This window comes from Oryctolagus cuniculus, chromosome 10 (genome assembly GCF_964237555.1).
Source record: "Oryctolagus cuniculus chromosome 10, mOryCun1.1, whole genome shotgun sequence".
NCBI classification, from domain to species: domain Eukaryota; kingdom Metazoa; phylum Chordata; class Mammalia; order Lagomorpha; family Leporidae; genus Oryctolagus; species Oryctolagus cuniculus.
Window position 1 is genome coordinate 23013051 of NC_091441.1, and position 20782 is coordinate 23033832.

General features: G+C 40.7%; 1 protein-coding gene across 50 annotated transcripts in view; it reads left to right on the plus strand.

Annotated features, from left to right (window-relative positions):
* Positions 1–20782, plus strand: part of TCF4 (transcription factor 4) — a 390316-nt gene that overhangs the window by 311521 nt on the left and 58013 nt on the right. For all 50 annotated transcript variants that reach the window (XM_051851926.2, XM_070050130.1, XM_070050128.1 and 47 more), the window contains one exon: positions 19457–19562. In XM_051851926.2, the coding sequence (XP_051707886.1) occupies positions 19457–19562 (106 nt within the window). The remainder of the gene's footprint in view (positions 1–19456; positions 19563–20782) is intronic.

The following is a 20782-nucleotide window of genomic DNA, read 5'->3' on the forward strand; positions in this document are numbered from 1 at the left end:
TCCCTGAAATTAACCAGCATTCCTTAACTGCCTCGCCTCCCAGGACCGGGAGTCTGGTGGGAAATGTGGGTTTGTGTTTGTAGAGACAAACTACAGAGGCAAGAGATAGTGTTCGATACTGGCTAGAGGCTTCTTGCCTGACATTAATTCAGTTTTCAGATTGAAATTTAGAAAAGCTTACAGAGGAGGCAGCCTTTTAAATAGACATTTTCTTAAAAGAACAAAAAAGAAAAAGAAAAAACAAAATAGCCAGCCATTGCTATTAAAATCTGATTCAGTCTTCTTAGATATTACTCCATTCCATGTGTCCTTTTAAAATGATAAAATTTGTGTAGCCACCAATGATGCTAAAGGGTTCAAAGCTCCTCCATGTGTTTTTTTTGTTTGTTTGTTTTAGTTTGTAGTTATACACTAAGGGAGAAATATTTATAAAATTACGGATTTTTAAAGTATGTAAACATCTATCAGGCAGACCACCTTGAATTAGAAAATTCTTTCTATAAATTGATAAAAAAGAATGCCTGTAGGATTCCTCAGAGTGGGGACTTTTGCTTTTTTGTGCAGTTCTCTCCTGCACAGGTGCCAAGGACTTCTTTGTCTTGATCTCAGACCCCCAGCCTTAGACTCGGATGCCTTGGCAGGGGATGCATCACGTCCACAGAAGATCACTCCTTGGTATCCATTTGTGGCAAATACCCACTTTCCTGTCCACAAGGAAGACATTGCTAACTTCCAGAAGGGCAGTGTCATTGAGGATCAGGAAAGTACACAGTCTGCCAGCTCTAAGATTGTACTCAGACTTTATGAAATCTCACTTTTGAACAGAATTTGAACCTTAGAGGAAAAAATATTAGACATGCTGGTTGTCTTTTCTTTTCTTTCTTTCCTATTTGCAAATCATGGCTTCCTGGTCCTGAGGGAAGAGGAAAAAATCCTCAAAGGATAGGCTCAACAGGCTTCCTGGACATCAAATAGTTTGTACAAAACAACATTCTGATGACTTGCATGTAAATAAATCAGAAACATATGAATTAAACGTCTCTCGAAATACATATGGGTTGAAAAATAGAGAGAAGTGCTGAGAAAATGTGTTTTGGGTTTTGCTGAGCCCATGACATTTGAAAAATAGTATGAGACGTTGAACAAACACAAAGCATCCCCCTGCTTACCCATTCCTAATATTAGCCTCCCAGCTCCACTGCAAATCAGTTTACCATGTGCCTAAGAACGAGCCACCTTCGTGTGCCCCCACCCCCCCACTTAATTACTTGCAGTTTAAATTTTTTCAATTAGAAGCATAAAAATAGCATCACATTTCAAGGAAATGCAAATCTTAGCATTTTCTCACCCGGGTGGTTCACATCAGACTATTTTAAAAAATAGCACAGATCATTTCACCTTAGGAACAGTCATCCTGATATGGCCTTCTTTGGTGTGTCTGGCACATAACAGAGAAAAAGCATCGTTATTAAGAAACTGGACCCGAAGTTAGTGCTGCCTACTAAATCGAAGCCAAGACCCAGCACAGACTTGTATGACTGACCTTGTGTGACAAGCTCAGGCCCTGACCTTGGAGCCTCTGCTCTTCACTCCTGAGCTCTGTCAGCTTGTGAGCGGTGGGAGCTTTCCTTCTCTTCCCACATTGCACTCAGGAGAGCTAACATTAGGGATTCTAAATTCTGGGACAATGGCAGAGTCTTCAGAGCCTTCATATCCTCTCCGCTTGATATCTTGCTCCTCAGCGTCTCGCTTTAAGTGCAGGAGCAGAATACAAGGAATTTAGGGAACAAAAATAGCCAGAGCTTCAGGCTTCTTCCTCTGCCGGTAAGTCATCGACATGCACTTGGATGAAATCCGGTGTCTGCTCTTCGGACTAGCACTGTCTGAGATTATCAGTATGAAGTTACAAAGAGGCAGTAGATTTCGTCTTCGCTATTTAGTGCGGAGTTATTTTGATTGCTTTAAAACACACTTTAATGTATTCCTAAGTCCTTCACTGACAAGAAGCTTGACCAGATAGTGAGTTAACTCAACGATTAGTTAATAAATGCCTACTGTGAGCCAACTCATAGATTATAACTGAACAAGGCAAGTCAACAGACAGTTGTAATGTAGGCATTAATGCATTGGCCAAGAAGTACAGGCTGCCAAAAGTAGACCTATGAAGGGCACCATCCCACATTCGGCCTTTGGGGCGGTGGGGTCCTGGGATTCAAGCCGGCGAAATGCAGAGGTCATAACTGGAAGCAAGAGAGAGCATGGCATATCCAGTGAACTGAAGGTGGTTCAGGATGGCTGGAGTTCATGGCGCAAGAGTGTAATAGTAAAAGAAGAGACGGGTAAGATAAACAGTAACTAGATCAAAACATGCCTTGTGTGCACCATTAAGGAGTTTAGATGTTATCATGAATGTAATGAGAAGCCCTTCAAATGGGCATGGCCCAAAGTAATTGAATTTAAAAGTCCAGAGGGAGAGGAGAGCCCGGAAAACTTGAGAGTCACAGATGCCAAGGAAAGCAGATTCAGCGAGGAGGAGGGAATAGCCAAGAGTGTCAGATGCTGCGGAGAGATAAATGTGACATTTGGCTGCAGCTCCTAGGAGCTCTGGAGCAGTTCTTTGAAGTAGTTGGTGTGGAAGGGAGGTACAGGCGATTTTCTATTGTCGTAGTCATTATCAGCATTGTCATTATCTCTAGAAAATAAACTTCCAGCATCTTATGTACCAGATATGGAGAGTGATGTACAGAAGAGTGAGACATCCCCCTCCCCCCACAGAGGATAGTGATATATTTAAGAAAACAGATCATAAGTATAAAACAAAAGACAACGACACCCGTAGAACACGTGCACAGGGCAGATGAGCAGTACAGCCCACCAGAAGAAATAGCTCTCGCACAGAGCCATGAGTGCATGGGCGGAATGAGACAGGCAAATGCAAGGGGTCTCAAGGGGTGGGAGCTGCTTGACGTTTGTGTTCCAGGTGGTGCCTCATCAGTCAGCGCGGCAAGTGTCTGTCAAAGGGGATGTGTGGTCTTCTCTTGCCTGGGACTTCTGGCTAAGTTTCTGAATTGTGAGGAGGAGGCACTTAATTCTTAGACTGACTCTTGATTTGTTTTAGTTTCCTGTGACCTTTATTTTCAAAATCTGGACACAGAATCCAGGTCTAGATCACCACAAAAATAGTGAGTCAAATCTTTGTAAAGTTTGCAGGGACGACTCTGGGAATTTGTGTACATCCAGTGCTGGATAGTTGTAGAATTGTTAGCAGAATAGCTATCACATTTCTCCCTCTCTCCAAAAGATTTATTTATTCGTTTGAGAGTTACAGAAAGAGTGAGAGACAGACACACACAGAGAGATCTTCCGTCCATGGATTCACTCCCCAAATGGCCACAATGGCTGGGGTTGGGCCAGGCTGAAGCCAAGAGCCAGTAGCCTCCTCCAGGTCTCTCACACGGGTAGCAGGGGGCCAAGCACTTGAGATACCTTCTACTGCCTTCCCAGGCCATTAGTCAGGAACTGGATTAGAAGTGGTGCAGCCAGAACAGAAACTGGTGCTCTTATGGGATGCTGTCATCTCGGTCGGTGGCTTTACTGGCTCTGCAGCAATGGCAGCCTTGCACATCTCTTATCTCATGGGAATCTTCTTGGTATGAGACTAGATACATACTCCATGTACAGGACCCTAAGGAAACCATTCTTGACTCAGTGAATGGCTTTTTTTTTTTTTTTTTTTTTTTTTTTTTTTGGACAGGCAGAGTTAGACAATAAGAGAGAGACAGAGACAGAGAGAAAGGTCTTCTTTTCTGTTGGTTCAGCCCGCAAATGGCCACTATGGCCAGCACGCTATGCCGATCTGAAGCCAGGAGCCAGGTGCTTCCTTGCTCCTGGTCTCCCATGAAGGTGCAGGGCCCAAGCACTTGGGCCATCCTCCACTGCACTCCTGGGCCACAGCAGAGAGCTGGACTGGAAGAGGAGCAACTGGGACAGAATCTGGCGCCCCAACTGGGACTAGAACCCAGGATGCCAGTGCCGCAGGCGGAGGATTAGCCTAGTGAGCTGCGGCGCTGGCCCAGTGAATGGCTTTTCTAAAGAAAGATACATGAAGTATGTTTCCTCAAGCCTCCTCAGCTCTGGGAAATCTCCCACGTGAACTTTGTAAATGAAAGAAAGGATTGCTTCTCTTTCACTATGGTTTCCTCCCTTGCTTGTTTAATAATTGTTTGTTAAGTACTGGGAAAGTTGAGAATGTGAACTATATTCAGTGGAAACTTATTCAAGTCGTTTTTCTCCAAGAAGGTATTTGGTCATAGTGCACATTGCTCTTTGGACTTGGCAGAGAAATGAGCTGAGTAGGTTACTCTCATATCAGAATGTTTTCAGTTAAAGAAAACTGAGACTCATCACCATCAAGAAATGTGTTCAGCATCATAAGGGGGCTGGACGACTGGACATGGCATACAACTTGGATACCTGGAGGCCCACACTTGTTCAAGGTGTTTCTTACTGACTTATTTTGCAGGGGCGAATGTTATGATATAGACAAGGGAGTGTCATGGACAGAGAGAGGTTAACTGAGCTGCCTGTGGTCAGTTCCTTAGTGATGGAGCAAAATCTAGAGAGATGCTGTCCTCTCTTGAGTCCACTTTAGGGACCATTACCTCATTGGCTCCCTTAAGACATTTTGTCAGTGAGGGACAGCCATGGGTTTATTTTCTTGGTAGAATGAGGAGCAGGGTGGTTGCTGACAAAGACATTGGGAGTGACTTTGGGAGGGAGTAGCTTTCCTTTCATGCGGAAGACAGCTTCCTGTCCTGATCAAAGCTCCATTAGTTACCTAAACTTTCCTTGAAGGGGCTGATGATTGGACTTACTGCTTAGAAAACACTGCCATCACATGTGCTTCTGACTCCTGGACTCCCATCTCCCTGCAGTGGGTACTCTCTAGGGTCTTAAGGACAAGTAAATTAGGGACCAGCTACAATGTGTTATTTTGTTTTCTAACTGAGTTGGAATTTGTGTAATATAAAGTTAACCATTTTTAAGTACACAATGCAGTGGTATTTTGATACATTCAGAACAGGAGCACACCTTCCAAGTTCCACACCATTTTCATCACCCAAAAAAAGAAACAGGATACCCATTAAATAATTGTTTCCTATCCCCTTGCTGCTGCTTGGTTTTATATGCCTCTAGCTTTAATGTTATCCTACATACAAACATGCAAACGCATGCATGTGCTGTGTACTCACATTGCACCCACTTGTTTTTCTCTATCTTTCTATGTCTGTCTGTCTGTCTGGATGTTTCAGACAGAGGGCCTAATGCTTTCTAGTTTTGTAAGCAATAAAAAAAAAAAAAAACAAGAAATCTCTCTTTTTTTTTAACATTTCTGTATTTTTTCTTACATTCTTATTAGATAATAATCCAGCAAGGAATAAAAAAGACAAAATTGGTTCTTAGCCTTTTATTATGTAAAAATGTCTTCTTATAAAAATATTTTCTAATTAATTTATCAACACAGAATTTTAAACAGATTCTCTTATCTTAATATTAAGTAATCACCTGGATTTTGTTTCTGTTTTTAAAATTCAAAATTACTGAACCAAGTAATTCAGTTATCAACGTTTACATTTCTTAGGAAATAACCAAAGAGGCATTCTTACTATAATTTTTATGTTAATAAAATTACCATTGTTTACATTTTTTATGCCTTCCTTATTCCTGGTAATTATTTGAAGTAGACAGTAGCAGATGTTTAAACTATCTATCTTTAAAATTGAGAAAAATAAAATCAAATGAAAGAATGCCTGAAATATAAATATTAAAAGAAAGCCAATTTAATTATATTGTACATATTCTTTTTTTTAAAAAAATGTAGTTTTTAAAATTTATTTTTAAAGATTTATTTATTTATGTATGTATTTATTTGAAAGGCAGAATTACAGAGAGGCAGAGAGAGAGAGAGAGAGAGAGAGAGAGAGAGATCTTCCATCCACTGGTTCACTCCCCCAAATGTCTAAACAGCCGGGGCTAGGCCGATCCAAAGCCAGGAGCCAAGAGCTTCCTCCAAGTCTCCCGTGTGGGTGCGGGGGCCCAAGCACTTGGGCCGTCCTCCACTGCTTTCCCAGGCCATAGCACAGAGCTGGATCGGAAGTGAAGCAGCCAGGACTTGAACCAGTGCCCATATGGGATGCTGACTCCGCAGGCAGAGACTTAACCCACTGTGCCACAGCACTGGCTCCTGTACATATTCTTGAGACAGGAACTACTTTTTATTGATCAGTTGTCCTATTGCGTAGGCTTATTTCTGAAATGTTATTGCCCCTCTTTCAAGTTTTCTTTTGATTTGTTTTTGGGTAACTGTCCTAATGAGACAGTTTCCTTTACGTTTCTTTTGCACATACAGTTTGTACAAAATAGGACTCTGATACAGTTTTGCATTTTAAATCCCTGAGCTAGCTCCTCATAAAAATTCTGTCCTTCTGAATATTTTTTTTTCTTTTCTGTTTTTGTTAGTATACCAAAGCACCTAGCTTTGTGCTTTGTTAAATCAGTAAAATATTGCTGGTAGGTTTTACCTAAATGCTTGCTGTGGGCATGGGGGAGAGTTGGGCTTTGAATGGGTAACAGATAGGCAGCTGATTGGACAGAGATGTTGACAATTTGCATACTTTTTTTTTTTTTCATTTCAATCTGTGCCCACAGAGTCATACATTTGGTAATTATTTCATGCTTTTGTTTTCAGTTGAAAGTAGTTATGGCCATATGTTTTGACAGGAAAAAAAAAAGATAGTTCGTACTTTTTTGTGCCTTATGAAAGGGAGGATGGGGTAATGATTTTATAGTGTGCTATGGCATGGATTCCTGTTCAGAGCTTCACCAGATTGGAGACTCACTGTTCATAACAACTCTCATGGTAAGCATGTGTCTGAAGCACCCACAGCAAAGTTGGATGCTTCGCATGCAGCAGAGAGTTCATCTGTAACTCTGCTTAGCATTGGTGGACATCGTTTTCTAGTAAGAACACCTGACCTCCAGAGCCCTTAAACTGTTGGTGATTTGGAAGGCTGATCAAGCGTTATATCTTCTGAGCTGGGATTGGAGTGAAAAGCCCTAAGGTGTAGCCCTGCTCCTGCCAGACATTGGTGGGACCACTACAACAGCCATACCTCGCCCTCCCCAGCTGAAGTTTCCTAACATAAGAGATGAATGGGATGTGTGACCACTGAGACAGAGAATCCATCTCAAAATAATTATTAAATAAGATAATTTTCAAATACTAGGAAGATTCAGACATTTATAATGATGAATCCTAAACTTTTACCAAATTTCCTTTTTGTGCAGTTAATTTCAAGGTCAAACAGTATATCTAGATAAGTACTCATGCATTTCCTGTTTGGTGAATTGTTTCAGTGTTCTTTTCCTTTTACTATCTGGTAGAATCTCAGTCTCACTATTCTTTCATTCTTACTTTGTTCTCTGTGTTTGAAAGTGTGACTTCCTACTTGTATGTGACACAGCTTCCTCTGTGATCCTTCTTGCTTCCTGGGAAGGAATGGGTACCTAGCAATGAGGGCTCCCTGACCCTCTGTGCTGCTTGTACGGACAGACACAGCACTGAAGACACTTGGGATTTGAGAAATAGGAACAGTATTCGTAGTGTGGCATGAAGTCCGAGTGTAAAGTCATGAGCATTTTTGGTGTGTGCTACTTTCCTTTCTGCATTGTCCTTTCATAACCTGTACCTTCTCTATTTCCTCTAATTCTTTCTTTCTTTCTTTTTTAAAGAGATATTTTATTTCTTTGAAAGAGTTATAAAGAGAGGTAGAGCCAGAGAGAGAGAGGTCTTCCATTCTGCTGGTTCACTCCCCAAATGACTGCAACAGCCAGAGCTGAGCTGATCTGAAGCCAGGAGCCAGGAGCTTCTTCCAGGTCTCCTACGTGGGTGCAGGGACCCATGGACTTGGGCCATCTTCTACTGCTTTCCCAGGCCATAGCAGAGAGCTGGGTGGGAAGAGGAACAGCCAGGACTCGAACCAGCGCCCATATGGGATACTGGCACTGCAGGCTGGGGCTTTAACCCACTGTGCCACAGCGCCGGTCCCAACCCTCTAGTTCTTTCTAAAAAATAATTTGTGAGAAAAGATTGCACTGTTTATCAAATTGAAGTATAGAAATGGCTAACAAACATCATTGTATTTTCCAAAGCTTGGGTGGGGAGTGATTAGAGATGTGTTGAAAATTTGGTTTGTGACCCTGAGAGAATTACCAGGGATATGCAGTTTTTTTTACCCCTCATAGTAATGTGACTTGACCAAAGCCGGAAGCAAAGAAATTGATTTGTTTACCCTAGTGTTGCCCAAACTGAGGAACTTGCATTGCTTAAAAAAATAAAATAAAATAAAATAAAATAAAATGGTACATCTGTTAACATCCAGTGAAGGATATCAGCCCTTGTCTTCAACCATCAACCTCTACACTGAGATGCAAAAGGACAAGGGTGGTGATCAGTGCACTTAGAATCCTTAAAAGTGGACAGGTCATTGTTTCTACCTTGTAAAGAAAGCTCACCCCTAAACACATCGAGAAGTGAAGTGCACTAAAACGTGTGTTGGCGGAACCAATAAGTGTTTAGCTTTCTCTATTTTAAATTTTTAGTTTGACATGCATCTCAAGTGTGGTGTGTTTGTTCATTCATGCATGCATGCACATGGTAACTGTTTACCAGGTGCTACACACACACACACACATGCATGCACCCTCACACACTTGCACATTTTTTCCATGATACTTTTTTCAACTTTGTCTCTGTGATTAGTTATTGTTAGCAGACCCTCTTTGTGAAGTATAGAAGAAACAACAATAATCAATGTTGGAGTAAGCCCGAATTTCTGTCTTTATTGTAGAGTCATAGGATTTCTTTTCATCTGGAAGACTTGCTGTTCTCATTTAATTGACAAAACAATGCTTTAGAAGTCACAAAGCTTTTCTGGGGAATATCAATTAACAATGTTTTGATGTTCAGATACCTCTGTATGAAATAGTAGTTGTCATCCAAAAAGAAAGCCAACAGTTTGTTGCGAAGGGAGGAAAAGTGTTGAGGTAGGAGGTGATCTATTAGACATAACTGACAATCATGAATTTGATATTACAGGTATAAAGAGATGTAAATAATGTAGTCGTATCTGTTTACGTTTTGAGGGAATGGGCACTTAGCCCAATGGTTAAGATACCAGTTAAGCCATCTGATTCCCATGTTGAATTGTCTGGGTTTGATTCCTGGTTCTGGTTACTGCTTCCTGCTAATATGTACCCTAGGAGTCAGTGGTGATTGCTCAAGTGAATGGGTTTCTGCCACCCATATTCAGTTCTCAGCCACTGACTTCAGTCAAACCCAGTCCTGGCCATTGTGGAGATTTGGGGACGAACTAGTAGATGAGAGAACTCTTTCTCTCTATCTCTCCGTCCCTGCCCTCAAAAAAAAAAAAAAAAAAAGCCAAAAGTAATAATGGAAATAATACATCAGTTTCTTCTTAGCATTACCCTTACTTTCTGCTGAGAAGTCAACAAATGAAAGTCTGGAAACAACTTAGTGAAGTATTTAGAACATATTAAAAAGTTGCAATGTGCTAGCATCCACAGTCTTTTATCTGTGCCAGTCCTGAGCCTCTTGATGGAACCAACCCCCACATGAATAAGTAACATAAGAAATGTAACTAGAAAGAAGTCAGGTTTCACCTGGGCCACATTTTATGCAATTAAATGTTTCAAGCGATCTTTAGCCAGGTGTAACTTAATCAGTTTAAGGCACTTTAAGCAAGGGCCAAGGTATGCATAATGTTGGCATGGGCATTCCCATGATATACCACGTTGAAAGTAATAGCAAACATGCAGTGTCTGCTCAGTTAGTGCCAAGAGCAAGAGAAATGCAGGTGTAAAAATAAAAAGAAGTCTTTGGAGCCAGAGGCTAGTATACACAGACGAGATCATGTTCACACTTCACTTTAATGCTTTAGGTAAGAATATGATGGGTTTTTGGTTTGTTTTTTGTTTGTTTGTGTTTTGTTGTTTTTTTTTTTCTTTTTTCTTTTTCAGTTTAGTGTCCTGTCTTTTGGTCATGGGTTGTTTCACCATGAAACCCCTGTGTCACTCTCCACTGATTACTTACCCTCTCCCTGTCTCTAGTATTATTACACAAATGTGTTTATTCAGACCTACCGCTCTTTGGCTCAGTGTCTCAGCGTCGTCTCTAGAAGACACATGAATGGTCTTTCTTTGTAGCACTGCACAGGAGCCTCCTTTGTGCACTCTGACCTAGATCATCTTGTGCACCTCTTTTTGGGCAAAACAGCATCTTCAGTCCCTTGGCTACCAAATAACCTTGTGGTACAGGGGACCCAGAACTCTACAAAGCTGGATTTTGGGAGGAGTCCATGAGTACCTTGCAGAGAATTCTTAGCTATCAAGAGATAACTCTTCACTTGGAAGCTCATACTCTGAAGCAAGACACACTGATTTTGAATCTCAGGTTTGCCATTTACTTAGCAGTGTGACTTTGAGCCAATCACTTAACCTCTGTGTGCCTCAAATTCCTTAACTGTAAAATTAGACTGATAGTGAACCAAAAAGTTCATTTAAAGACAGAATGAATACACGTACAACTTGGCTAGAAAAATACCTGGCGTGTTGTGAGTGAGTAAAGCACGAGCTGTTCTCTCATTGCCGTCATTTTGTCTTGCCAACTGTGATGAGAACTTTGGGTGTGTCAGGCTTTTCGGGACCAGTGCCGTTTCCAGTTGTGGAGAGTGCCATGGTAAATTGCTTCTTTCCTTTGTTTCCCCTTTGGTAATCCCTTGTACACCTCACTTGGATGGCTGTAGCAATGCAGTGTAAAATCTCAAGTGTTCTCTATCTCTGCTATCTTATCTGTAGTGTTGTTGAGTTATGAGCGCACTCACATCTCTCCTGGCGGTTTTTCTTCCTCAGGCCTTGCAAGATGAACACAGGATAATACTTGCCAAATAACAGATTTAAATTAACTGTGCAGATTTAAATTATAGTGTTATTTACAGGATTATTAGTGGTTCTGTCTTGTTTTGTTTTTTAACTGAAATAGGGTATATCCCTCCCTTTTACATTTCTAAAAGCTGTTGAAGCTTGTAAAGGCTCACTTTTATTTAGAATTTGAAATCTGATTGAGAGATTTGAAAAGCAGACAACAGCTAGCTGTAGGAACAGCATCAGAACAATATCCTTGCCTTTTTATTTGAGGAGAAGAAAGAATGGCCAAAAACAAGGCCATCTTTTTTGTAGTTCCTGTTGTTTTGCACAGGAGGCCCACACCTCTGATTCGACCCAGTGCACTCTTTGCTGTGGCCTTGCTGAACTTGAGCCCACTGAGTGCGATGAGAGGAGAGTCCCTGGACTGCTGTCTGTCCTTCTGTACTCTCATGCAACTCTGCATATAGGTTGTGTGGATGGCTCAGGTCCGTGCCTATCATTCTTGTTGTCTTTTTGATCCTCTAGGTAGTTTGCAGTTCTGTACTTTGATTGATAAAAGACACAAGAAAGGGGATGCAAAGTCTTACAATTTTGTTACTTCTTAACACAGAAAAAGAAGTTTGGTAGGTGAGAAGGAAAAAAACTTCTGGCTGAAAACTTACAGGATTTAGCTTCAGGTTTAATTTACTCATGAATGAATGGATAATCAAGACTGTGGATCTTTAGAAGGGCGGGGACTTTTATGTGATATTTCTGATGGGATACATGGATGTCTGTTCACAGTGATTTGTGTTCAGGGAATTTCTTTTGGGGGAAATGTATACATATTCTCTTTCATATATTTTTGCATTGCCACCTGGAGCTCAGGTGCTCATTGCTTGATTAGTAGAAATAAAATATGACTGTCATACAGATGAGTGGTACATTTTACACATTTGGATAGTTACAAAATTTTCTGTCCCCCCCCCCCCCCAACTACCCTTATTGGTAGTTGGGGAGTAAAATTCTTCAGACTGTCAGTTGTTTTAGGGCAGTTAGATCTACTTGGTTAATTCCTTTAAAAACTTCAAGTACTTTAGATGAAAATAAAACTTTCACAATTTCAACAGCTTATACATGTGCAGTTTTTCCACGTACAGTAAATACCCCTCTATTGGTCAGTGTGCTGCCAACATTTCTGTTACTTCTGAACACATTTCCTGTTTATGTGATAACAACACAGATGGGTCTTTACCCATCACTTGGAAGTGAAGGAGAGATCTTCCACTAGTTAATAGGCCTTGTCCTGATAATATAGACTGAGAATACATCAGGCAAATGATCTTTACTGCTGCAGTTTGGTTTTGGTTTTGAATTTTGTACTCTTGGATGATCTGTATGGACCATCATCTGCCTTTGGGCATGATTTACTGCCTTTATGCCTTAGAATAGGTCACTTACCTATGTTACCAGAATCTGTTGATTAACCCTCTGTTTCATTTTACTGCCCAAGTTAGGGAGTTAGAAAAGACTTTAGAAAGGAGAATGCCAAGAGGACAGATTGAAAAGTCAGGATCTCAAGCTATGTTCAGGCCCCTGGTAAGTCCTTTAACCTCTTCCTTTTGCTTATTTGCACATGAGGTTGAACTCATGTAGATTTTTTTTTTTTGACAGGTAGAGTAGACATTGAGAGAGAGAGACAGAGAGAAAGGTCTTCCTTTTGCCGTTGGTTCACCCTCCAATGGCCGCTGCGGCCAGCACACCACGCTGATCCAATGGCAGGAGCCAGGTACTTCTCCTGGTCTCCCATGGGGTGCAGGGCCCAAGCACTTGGGCCATCCTCCACTGCACTCCCAGGCCACAGCAGAGAGCTGGCCTGGAAGAGGGGCAACTGGGACAGAATCCGGCGCCCCGACCGGGACTAGAACCCGGTGTGCCAGCGCCGCAAGGTGGAGGATTAGCCTATTGAGTCGCGGTGCCGGCCTGAACTCATGTAGATTTTAAAACATGATGACCAGAGGCAGGAAAAGAGAAAGGAGCATCTCTAGTAAAGTTATAAGAGAAGATTTTTTCAAGGAAACAACCAAGAAAACAACGAGCATAGAATAGAGACCCAATTACCACTGCCGTGAAGCACATCAGAAAAGTTCAAGTCTGTTCAGTTGTATTACCCAAAAAAAGTGGCCACACTCTACTGAAATCTCTTTTTCAGAAACATGGCCGAGGACTAAAATGTAGTTTAAGAATCTTATTTACTTCCTGCATAGGTTACAGATAATTCTTCCATGTTATATTGGTTGGCATGGTTTGCAAGCATTTTACCAGATAGTTACACAAAAGGATGTTTAGAAGATAACTAAATGTGTATGGGACTCTAAAAATAATAAATGAAACTTAAGCCTCAAATATCCTACCATCCAATAAAGTCATTTATTGAACACCAATTGTATACCAGGTACTAGAGATACCTAGAATTTGTCTCTAGTACTGACCCATCTGAAAAGTTCTGCTTCCCTTGCCTGAACAGAAAAGCAAGTCTTAACTTTGTTGTAACAGCAGTGCCAACAGTGGGTGGCAAACATGGCCCAGGAGGACAAGGACTAGCTCGACTCTGCCCTAGTGCTGTGCAGCTGAGCTTTCTGCAGGGAAGGTGTAGATGGGCTGTGTCTAGAGTAGCAGCCGGGGGCTGCGTGTTTAACTGATAACTGCTGCTGCTTGCTAGCAGCTGCTGTATTGGACAGTACCTTTCTAGACACCCTGTTAAAAACAATTACGTGATGAGTAACTCTTATGAGATATAAATAATAGTACTGTTAACTGAGTGTCTAATAGATTAGGAATGATGCTTGACCCCTGTTATCTGTAGTCCTTGCAACAAGAGGAGCCCTGTTTGACAAATGAGGAAACTGAGGCTCTGAGAAATGAATAGCTTTGTTCCATCCTCACAGGGAGTCAGACCCGGTCGGTTTGACTCCAGAGCTGAGTAATTTCTCCAGTCCTGCCAAAGCTGTTTACATTCTACCTGGAGGTTGTCTTTTCTCAGCACATCTTCACCTGGCTTTATGGATCAGCTAGCAAAATTGGTCATGTGGTACAATTACAGGGTCCATTTAACTCTTACGAAAGTGGAGGCATCCCTGCCCCTGAGCCATTCTTTTTTTTTTTTTTTTAATATGTCTTCAGAACATATTAACAGTTGAGAATCCAGCCAAGTCACCTGGGAAATGAGCGAAGCACTTACACGTATGTTTCCCTACTTGTTTCTTGGGAGAATCAAAGCCTGGCCTGGATTTGTAAGACCGCAGCCACACACGATAAGCTCTTGGCATTTGGGCATTGAACTGTCACCCTTGAGACTGTTTGTGAGATCTCTCGGAGTTCTGAGCAACTGAGTGAGCCAGGCCAGCACTTGGGCATCTGCCGCACAATTCTGCTTTGCTGTTTTTTTGCTCAGCATAGGACGTACAGTAACACTCAGTGAGGGTCGGAACAAACCTCAGTTGCAAGGTTTCAATGAATCTGAACTGAGTACTTTGGAAAGTACATCTTCAGATGGTAGTTGTGAGTCACGAAGGGACAGGAACATTAAGGAGTTATAAACGGCTGCCATCACCCATCCCCACATAGTGACACTTCTCCTGATGCGTGATCCAAAGCCACATCTTATTCTTTAGAGTTAGGTTCCCACTTCAGCGGCTCACTTAATATGCCATGGATCAACCATAAACATACCTTGTGAAATTTCATTTTCTTAAGAGGTAATTATCAATTAATTGTACTTTGGTTATGACTGAAGTATAGCCTCATGTTGATGGTTTAGAGTATCTTTTTTACCATTTAAAAACAAGGAATTTTGTTTTTAATGGAAAGAAAGTAGAGCTTGATGACAAGTTTAAATCCTTGCTTTACTACTTTTGAAACATTTTTAACATGGAAAAGTGACCTAATGTTCTGGATTCACATTTGTCCATATAATGAAAGTGATAGCACCACGACATTAACCCTGATGTCTGATGTCTTCATTTGCATGCCTCAGAGTGTGCATAATACCATTCCAGTTACTTTCCATACATTATACCATTTAATTCTCACACGAACATTTCACAGTGTGCATTGTTATTTCCATTTTACAGATAGTAATCTCAAGACCAGGGAGACTCAAAAGACTTACCTGGCTTAGAAATGCTGGGATTGGGGCCAGTGCTGTGGCGTAGCAGGTAAAGCTGCCACCTGCAGTACCAGAATCCCATTTGGGTGCCAGTTAGAGTCCTGGCTGCTCCACTTCTGATCCAGCTCTGTGCGATAGCCTGGGAAAGCAGTGGAGGATGGCCTGAGTTCTTGGGCTCCTGCCCCTGCATGGGAGACCTGGAGAAAGCTCCTGGCTCCTGGCTTTGGATCGGCTCAGCTCCAAATGTTGGTGGCCACTTGGGGAGTGAACCAACAGGTGGGGGACTTCTGTCTCTCTCTGCCCCGCCTCTCTGTAACTCTGCCTTTCAAATAAATAAATAAATAAATCTTAAAAAAAAAAAAAAAGAAGAAAGAAAGAAAGAAATGCTGGGACTTAACAGTCAAAGCAAGGCTGGTTTGAGCCAATACGTACCCTGTGATACTTCGACCCTATGCATTAACAATGATACTATCAATCATAGCCATGTTGTGTGATCATTATGAAGATTAGAAATAATGTTTATGGTACTCCAACAAAAGATGTCTCATAAGAAGCCCCAAACAAACAACAGTTGTTGTCATGTTAAAATCTCCATAGGTGAAAGTGAGGTGCTAAGACAGTGAGGATGAAGGCCTGACAATGTAGGAGGCATCCTCCCTTCATTGTGTTGGCTGGTTTGTGTGCTTGCTTTGTTCCCCACTTCACCAATAGGCAGATGTTCTGTTTAAAAGAACTTACATTGTATCTTTGATACCTGCAGAAAGGGTAGTTGGGAGCATTGAATGGAACAGCTAATGCACCGTAGTAGTACTTCTCAGATGACAACAAAATTGAATCTGGAAAATGAAAGCTTTTTTGCTTTTATCAGTTCAAGGTTTAGTGTTATCTGGAGATCTTTGTTAAACTCGGGATTTCTGTGTTTTGTTTTGTTTCAGTTCAGGCTTGGAAGAGAAAAGATACTGTTGCTGACTTTGAGTATTAAATATACCTTGCTATTAGTTTTCTGTGAAGCTTTTCCTCAACAAATGATTCAGTAAAAGAGCTGTGACCTGTGAGTTTTGGACAAGAGTCCCCATTTCCGATTTGGCAACACAAATTTCACACTTCTTCAGCGACTCTTGTAGAAAGAATGAGAATGCCAACAGTCACCTTGATCCGAGCCACCTTACTAGAGAAAAGTGGAGTGTGAATTTTTGTTTGATCTAGATTTCCCTTACGTCTCAGTGTTGGGAACACTTACATGCATTATACTCGAGTGTGGGACTTTTATTTCACTTTAGACTGAATCAGTTTTCTGGTACCAGGCGTTAAACTATTCCAACAACATGAAGAGATATGGGATGTTTGCTGTTCTTCTACTCATTGAATAAAAAACTGTTTTATTTAACGATTATGTTAGTAATCTTTTCTTATACCTAGAATGATAATAATGAAAACCAAATGGATGTGGCCTTTTCCTGTTGAATCACTCACTATTAAATGCCTTATTGAAACCTGGACTTTGAAATCTTCTGATTGAGAAATTGGCAATCTGCTGGACAGAAATAAAAATGAAGTTTCTTATTGGTCATTCAGGTCCTTAAAGATTAAAACATTAAGCTGAGGAACAATGATTATGATCACTGTTTTTGTAAATATCATTTTATAACTTCTACCATTGTAAAAGAAACTACCTATCAAGTGATAAAAATAAAAGTAACAGTTGTATGTCTTTAGAAATTTTCTGTCTTGAGCAATTTGCCTTACCCTTTCCATTATTGAATTTTTTTATGCTGAAAATGAACTAAATAAATTTGTTGATTCCTTCTATTAAAAAGTATAGTTCTATTCAGTGTTTACTTATGTAAACAAATACAGAGAGGGCTTACCCTAAAAAATAATTTCGGAGATGAAACTGGTGAAATATAGAAATAGAAATGGAATAATAGTGTACCTGGTCTGTGAATTAATATGTAAGGAATTTATCAGATGTGCCTAAAATTGCCTTTTTAAGAAACCATAAACAGTTGTCCCTTCCCTGTTAACAAAGACTTTCATCTTACCTAAAGAGTCATCAATTGGCTATAGCCAGAAAAGTAAAAAATACATAGTGTAATTAGCCTAAGAACTTTTTAGCCGCATAAATACCCCTTTCTAGGCAAGCAATATTTATAAATTTGGGGTAAATGATCTTATCGTTAGACAGTTGAGCTTGATCATTAATTCATATTTAAAGTAGCATCCTCATAAATAACCAAAAAATGCCAAATTTTTCCTTATCTCCCAAAAGAAATGCCAAGTAATTCTTCCAAAATTGGAAAAGTAGATGAACCTTGTTAGGTATCATACAGTAGTGTTGTAGTAATAATGTATATGTTTAAGGATAAGGTAGTAAAAGATGTCATTAAAATTAAGCTATGAATTATTTTAAGAGAATGGATTTCAGTTGTTGTAAAGTGTAAGATGACTTAATAATAGAGGCCAGAGTTTATTTTCATTTTTATAGTAAATTTACTTGCATATACTGATTCTTAAACTGGAGGATAATGCCTCGCTTGTGTTTACACTGTCCAAATGCCTGGCAGGCTACCAGCATGTCAATACGTGACAGTCATACAAGTATTGTGCTCATTCTGTCATTAGAATGACATGATCTCATTTTCAGTTTCTCCTGTTCTAGAATAGGATGTCTCCTTCTTCTTTTTAGTCTTCTCTCCAGACCTCTAAGTGTATCCCAAACTGTTTGCTACTCATAAAGTTCTCTTGAAAGTACTGAAATTAGTTGACAGATTTAAGACCTTGATTTGTTTTTGGAGTCTTGACCCATGTTTTATTCCCTGTTCCTTCAAGATGCTTGAATAATGTTTAATTCCTTATTATAAGCCCATGTGGACATAAAAGCAAGTTGCTGTTTATACATTTAAATGGGAATAAAATTACAGAATAAAATTGTGTGAAATATGGAATGCATGCTCCTCCATGACTTAGGAATCCTTCACGTTTTCTACAACGTCAGTGGGTTTCTTTGGTTTGTTTTTGTTGTGTTTAATCTCCTGGACTTGCCACTTCTCAAGGGCATTGTGGGGCATATGCAGCATGTATCTGATGTATAGATGTGTGTGCATGTTTTTCCACATCTGTCGCTGTGGACATTTCCTTTGTGAAATCCTAAACCTTGTATTAATGCTTAGTGTGTGATTTCTGGTGTTCTGAGAGCAATTATATACTTTTTCTGAGGGTGTTTGTTCAGTGTGTTGCACAGTAAAAACAAAATGGGAGCTATTTTTTGGTAACCCTACAGTTGCCTTTTTATTGGTGAATTTCTTTTCCTTTTACTGTGACCTGTGAATATCACTGTAGGCTCACTGCCAATTTTGTGAGCCGCTGCTTCAAAATGGAGGCAGGAAGGTATCCATTTTCATCAAGAGGATAACAGTGTTTCAGTCTTTCCGACCATCTGGAGAGAGGAACTTTTACAGCAAAAGAAAATGGGGATTAAAAAAAATTATATTTAGCAGAAGAGGCAAGGGGGAAAACCAATTAAAGTTAAACTATACCTTATGAATTTATGCTTTTCGACTATGCTGTCCTGTTTAAAGGAAACATAAACAAGAAAATACACAGGCTATTTTTATAAAGAACTAGTTCTCCAAGTCTCTTGAGCATTAGTAAACGAATGTAAGTAAATTAGGTTTTTGGCACACTTTTTCTGTTTATTGTACACACAAATATAATAGGCACTAAAGAGGAGCCTCCCCTGCTTCCTGTGCTCACACTGATTGTTGGTGGTCTCACGGAGGTCCAGCTTTCAGGGGCCTTTTCATGCATCTCTGAAAAAAGCTGACACTGTGGGAATTTAATATTCTAAGAAGTCTGGGTCCTCCTTCTCCTTCTCTCTCTCTCTCTCTCTCTCTCTCTCTCTCTCTCTCTTAGTGAAATCTTTCATTGAAAAGTAGAGTTTTTACTCTACCATTTGGGAGAGGCTTGATGTCTTTCTGTTTCACTTTTCATATGCTCTTGGGCCAGCTGTGTGTTTTGTTTCAGTTTTAAAAGGAATGATTGAGCACATAGAACTACTCTATGGGTATTATGCAGTGTATTTACAGGTAGACATGGTTTGCAGAATTCTTGCCTATGACTGGAAAGTATCATACCTGTTTATTCCGTTCACTGAAATACACCGAGCAATTTTGTTCGTTCTGCTCTCTCCTGAAAGGGACAGTGTTTCTAGATTTTGGTCAGAGTACCTGCTCCTTAGAAAACAATGGACCTTGAGGTGCTTTGGTCAGTGCAGGAAGCAAAACTCACTTGGCTCTCCCTCTTCAGGTCTACGCTCCGTCAGCAAGCACTGCCGACTACAATAGGGACTCGCCAGGCTACCCCTCCTCAAAACCAGCAGCCAGCACTTTCCCTAGCTCCTTCTTCATGCAAGGTAAGATGCCACTTCTTCTTCTCAAGGCAGATCTACTGGGCAGACTCTTCCTGGCCCTTTTAATGTCATATGTGGGGCAAAAGAAATAGAAGAGTCAGCAAGTGTAGAATCTTGGAGGTCACGCTCTTCTCAGGAATTGAATTCCTTGACCATAAATTAATGAACTGAAACTGTCCTTAGACCTTCTTGCTTTAAGTTAGAGCCTGTGGAGCAATAGGGAGTAAAGGTGAGATGGGTCAGCTTCACTGAGAGCTGATGGTGCTGGTGGTCTCCCTTGGCCAACCTTACCCACATCCTCACCATCCCCAAAAAGGAGGTGGGTGCATGATCAGATGTTTTGTGGCTCTAGGCTGTTTTGAGCATCCTGAATTTAGCCAGCAGGTAACAAGTTGCTCTTCTGTATCTGAAACATGATATAAAATTTCCCATCATTTATTATTTTATAGGTAAGAACAAGGGTTTCACTTAAGATGAGATGACCTGACTACAGACTGGAATATTGCACAGTGAAAGCTCTTTCCCAACATGCTAACAGATTAAGGGTGAAAGACCCAACGTTTTTTCAGGATAGGTGCAGTGTATTTTTTTCTTTTAATTGTATATTTAGGTAAGCACAGATGGGTGCATACTCCCAGAGTTGCTAGTCTTGCCTCTGGAAATATAACTTCTTTGTGCTTCTTAGAAACAACCGAGTTGGTTAAAATGATGACAGCTACTTCGAGAATTTCCCTCCTGGAGGGTGCAGCTAAGGGCTGTACCCCTGAGATGCCTGTGACACTGTTACTAAGTTAATACCCTGAGTTTAGGTATGGAATTTTCTAAGAACCCCTATGTGCACTCTTTTTCGCCTGGGCATGGAAACCTTATTTGAGTGTACCTTGGCAAAGTGCCATGGCATTTTCTTCATTGTACCACTCTAGGGAGGGCCATGTCACAGGAAGTTGCGTGCGCTTGGGGCAGAGAGTGCGGGGGGAACAGCCTGGTGCCTCCCTTAGATTACAGTGGACCATGCAAAATCATTCTGGTTCAGAAGGGTTCATCTTTCCCTTCAGAATGTGAGCTCTTTTTGGTTGTGAGCTCCCTGAAATTCCATGGGAAATCTATAAAATTGAAGCAAATGGATTCCTCGAATACAGAGTTTGTTCCACACATACCGGAGGTCCCCATCACAGAGATACTTGATCTTTGTGACCTGCCCTGGCTTTACCTCCCAAAGGGAC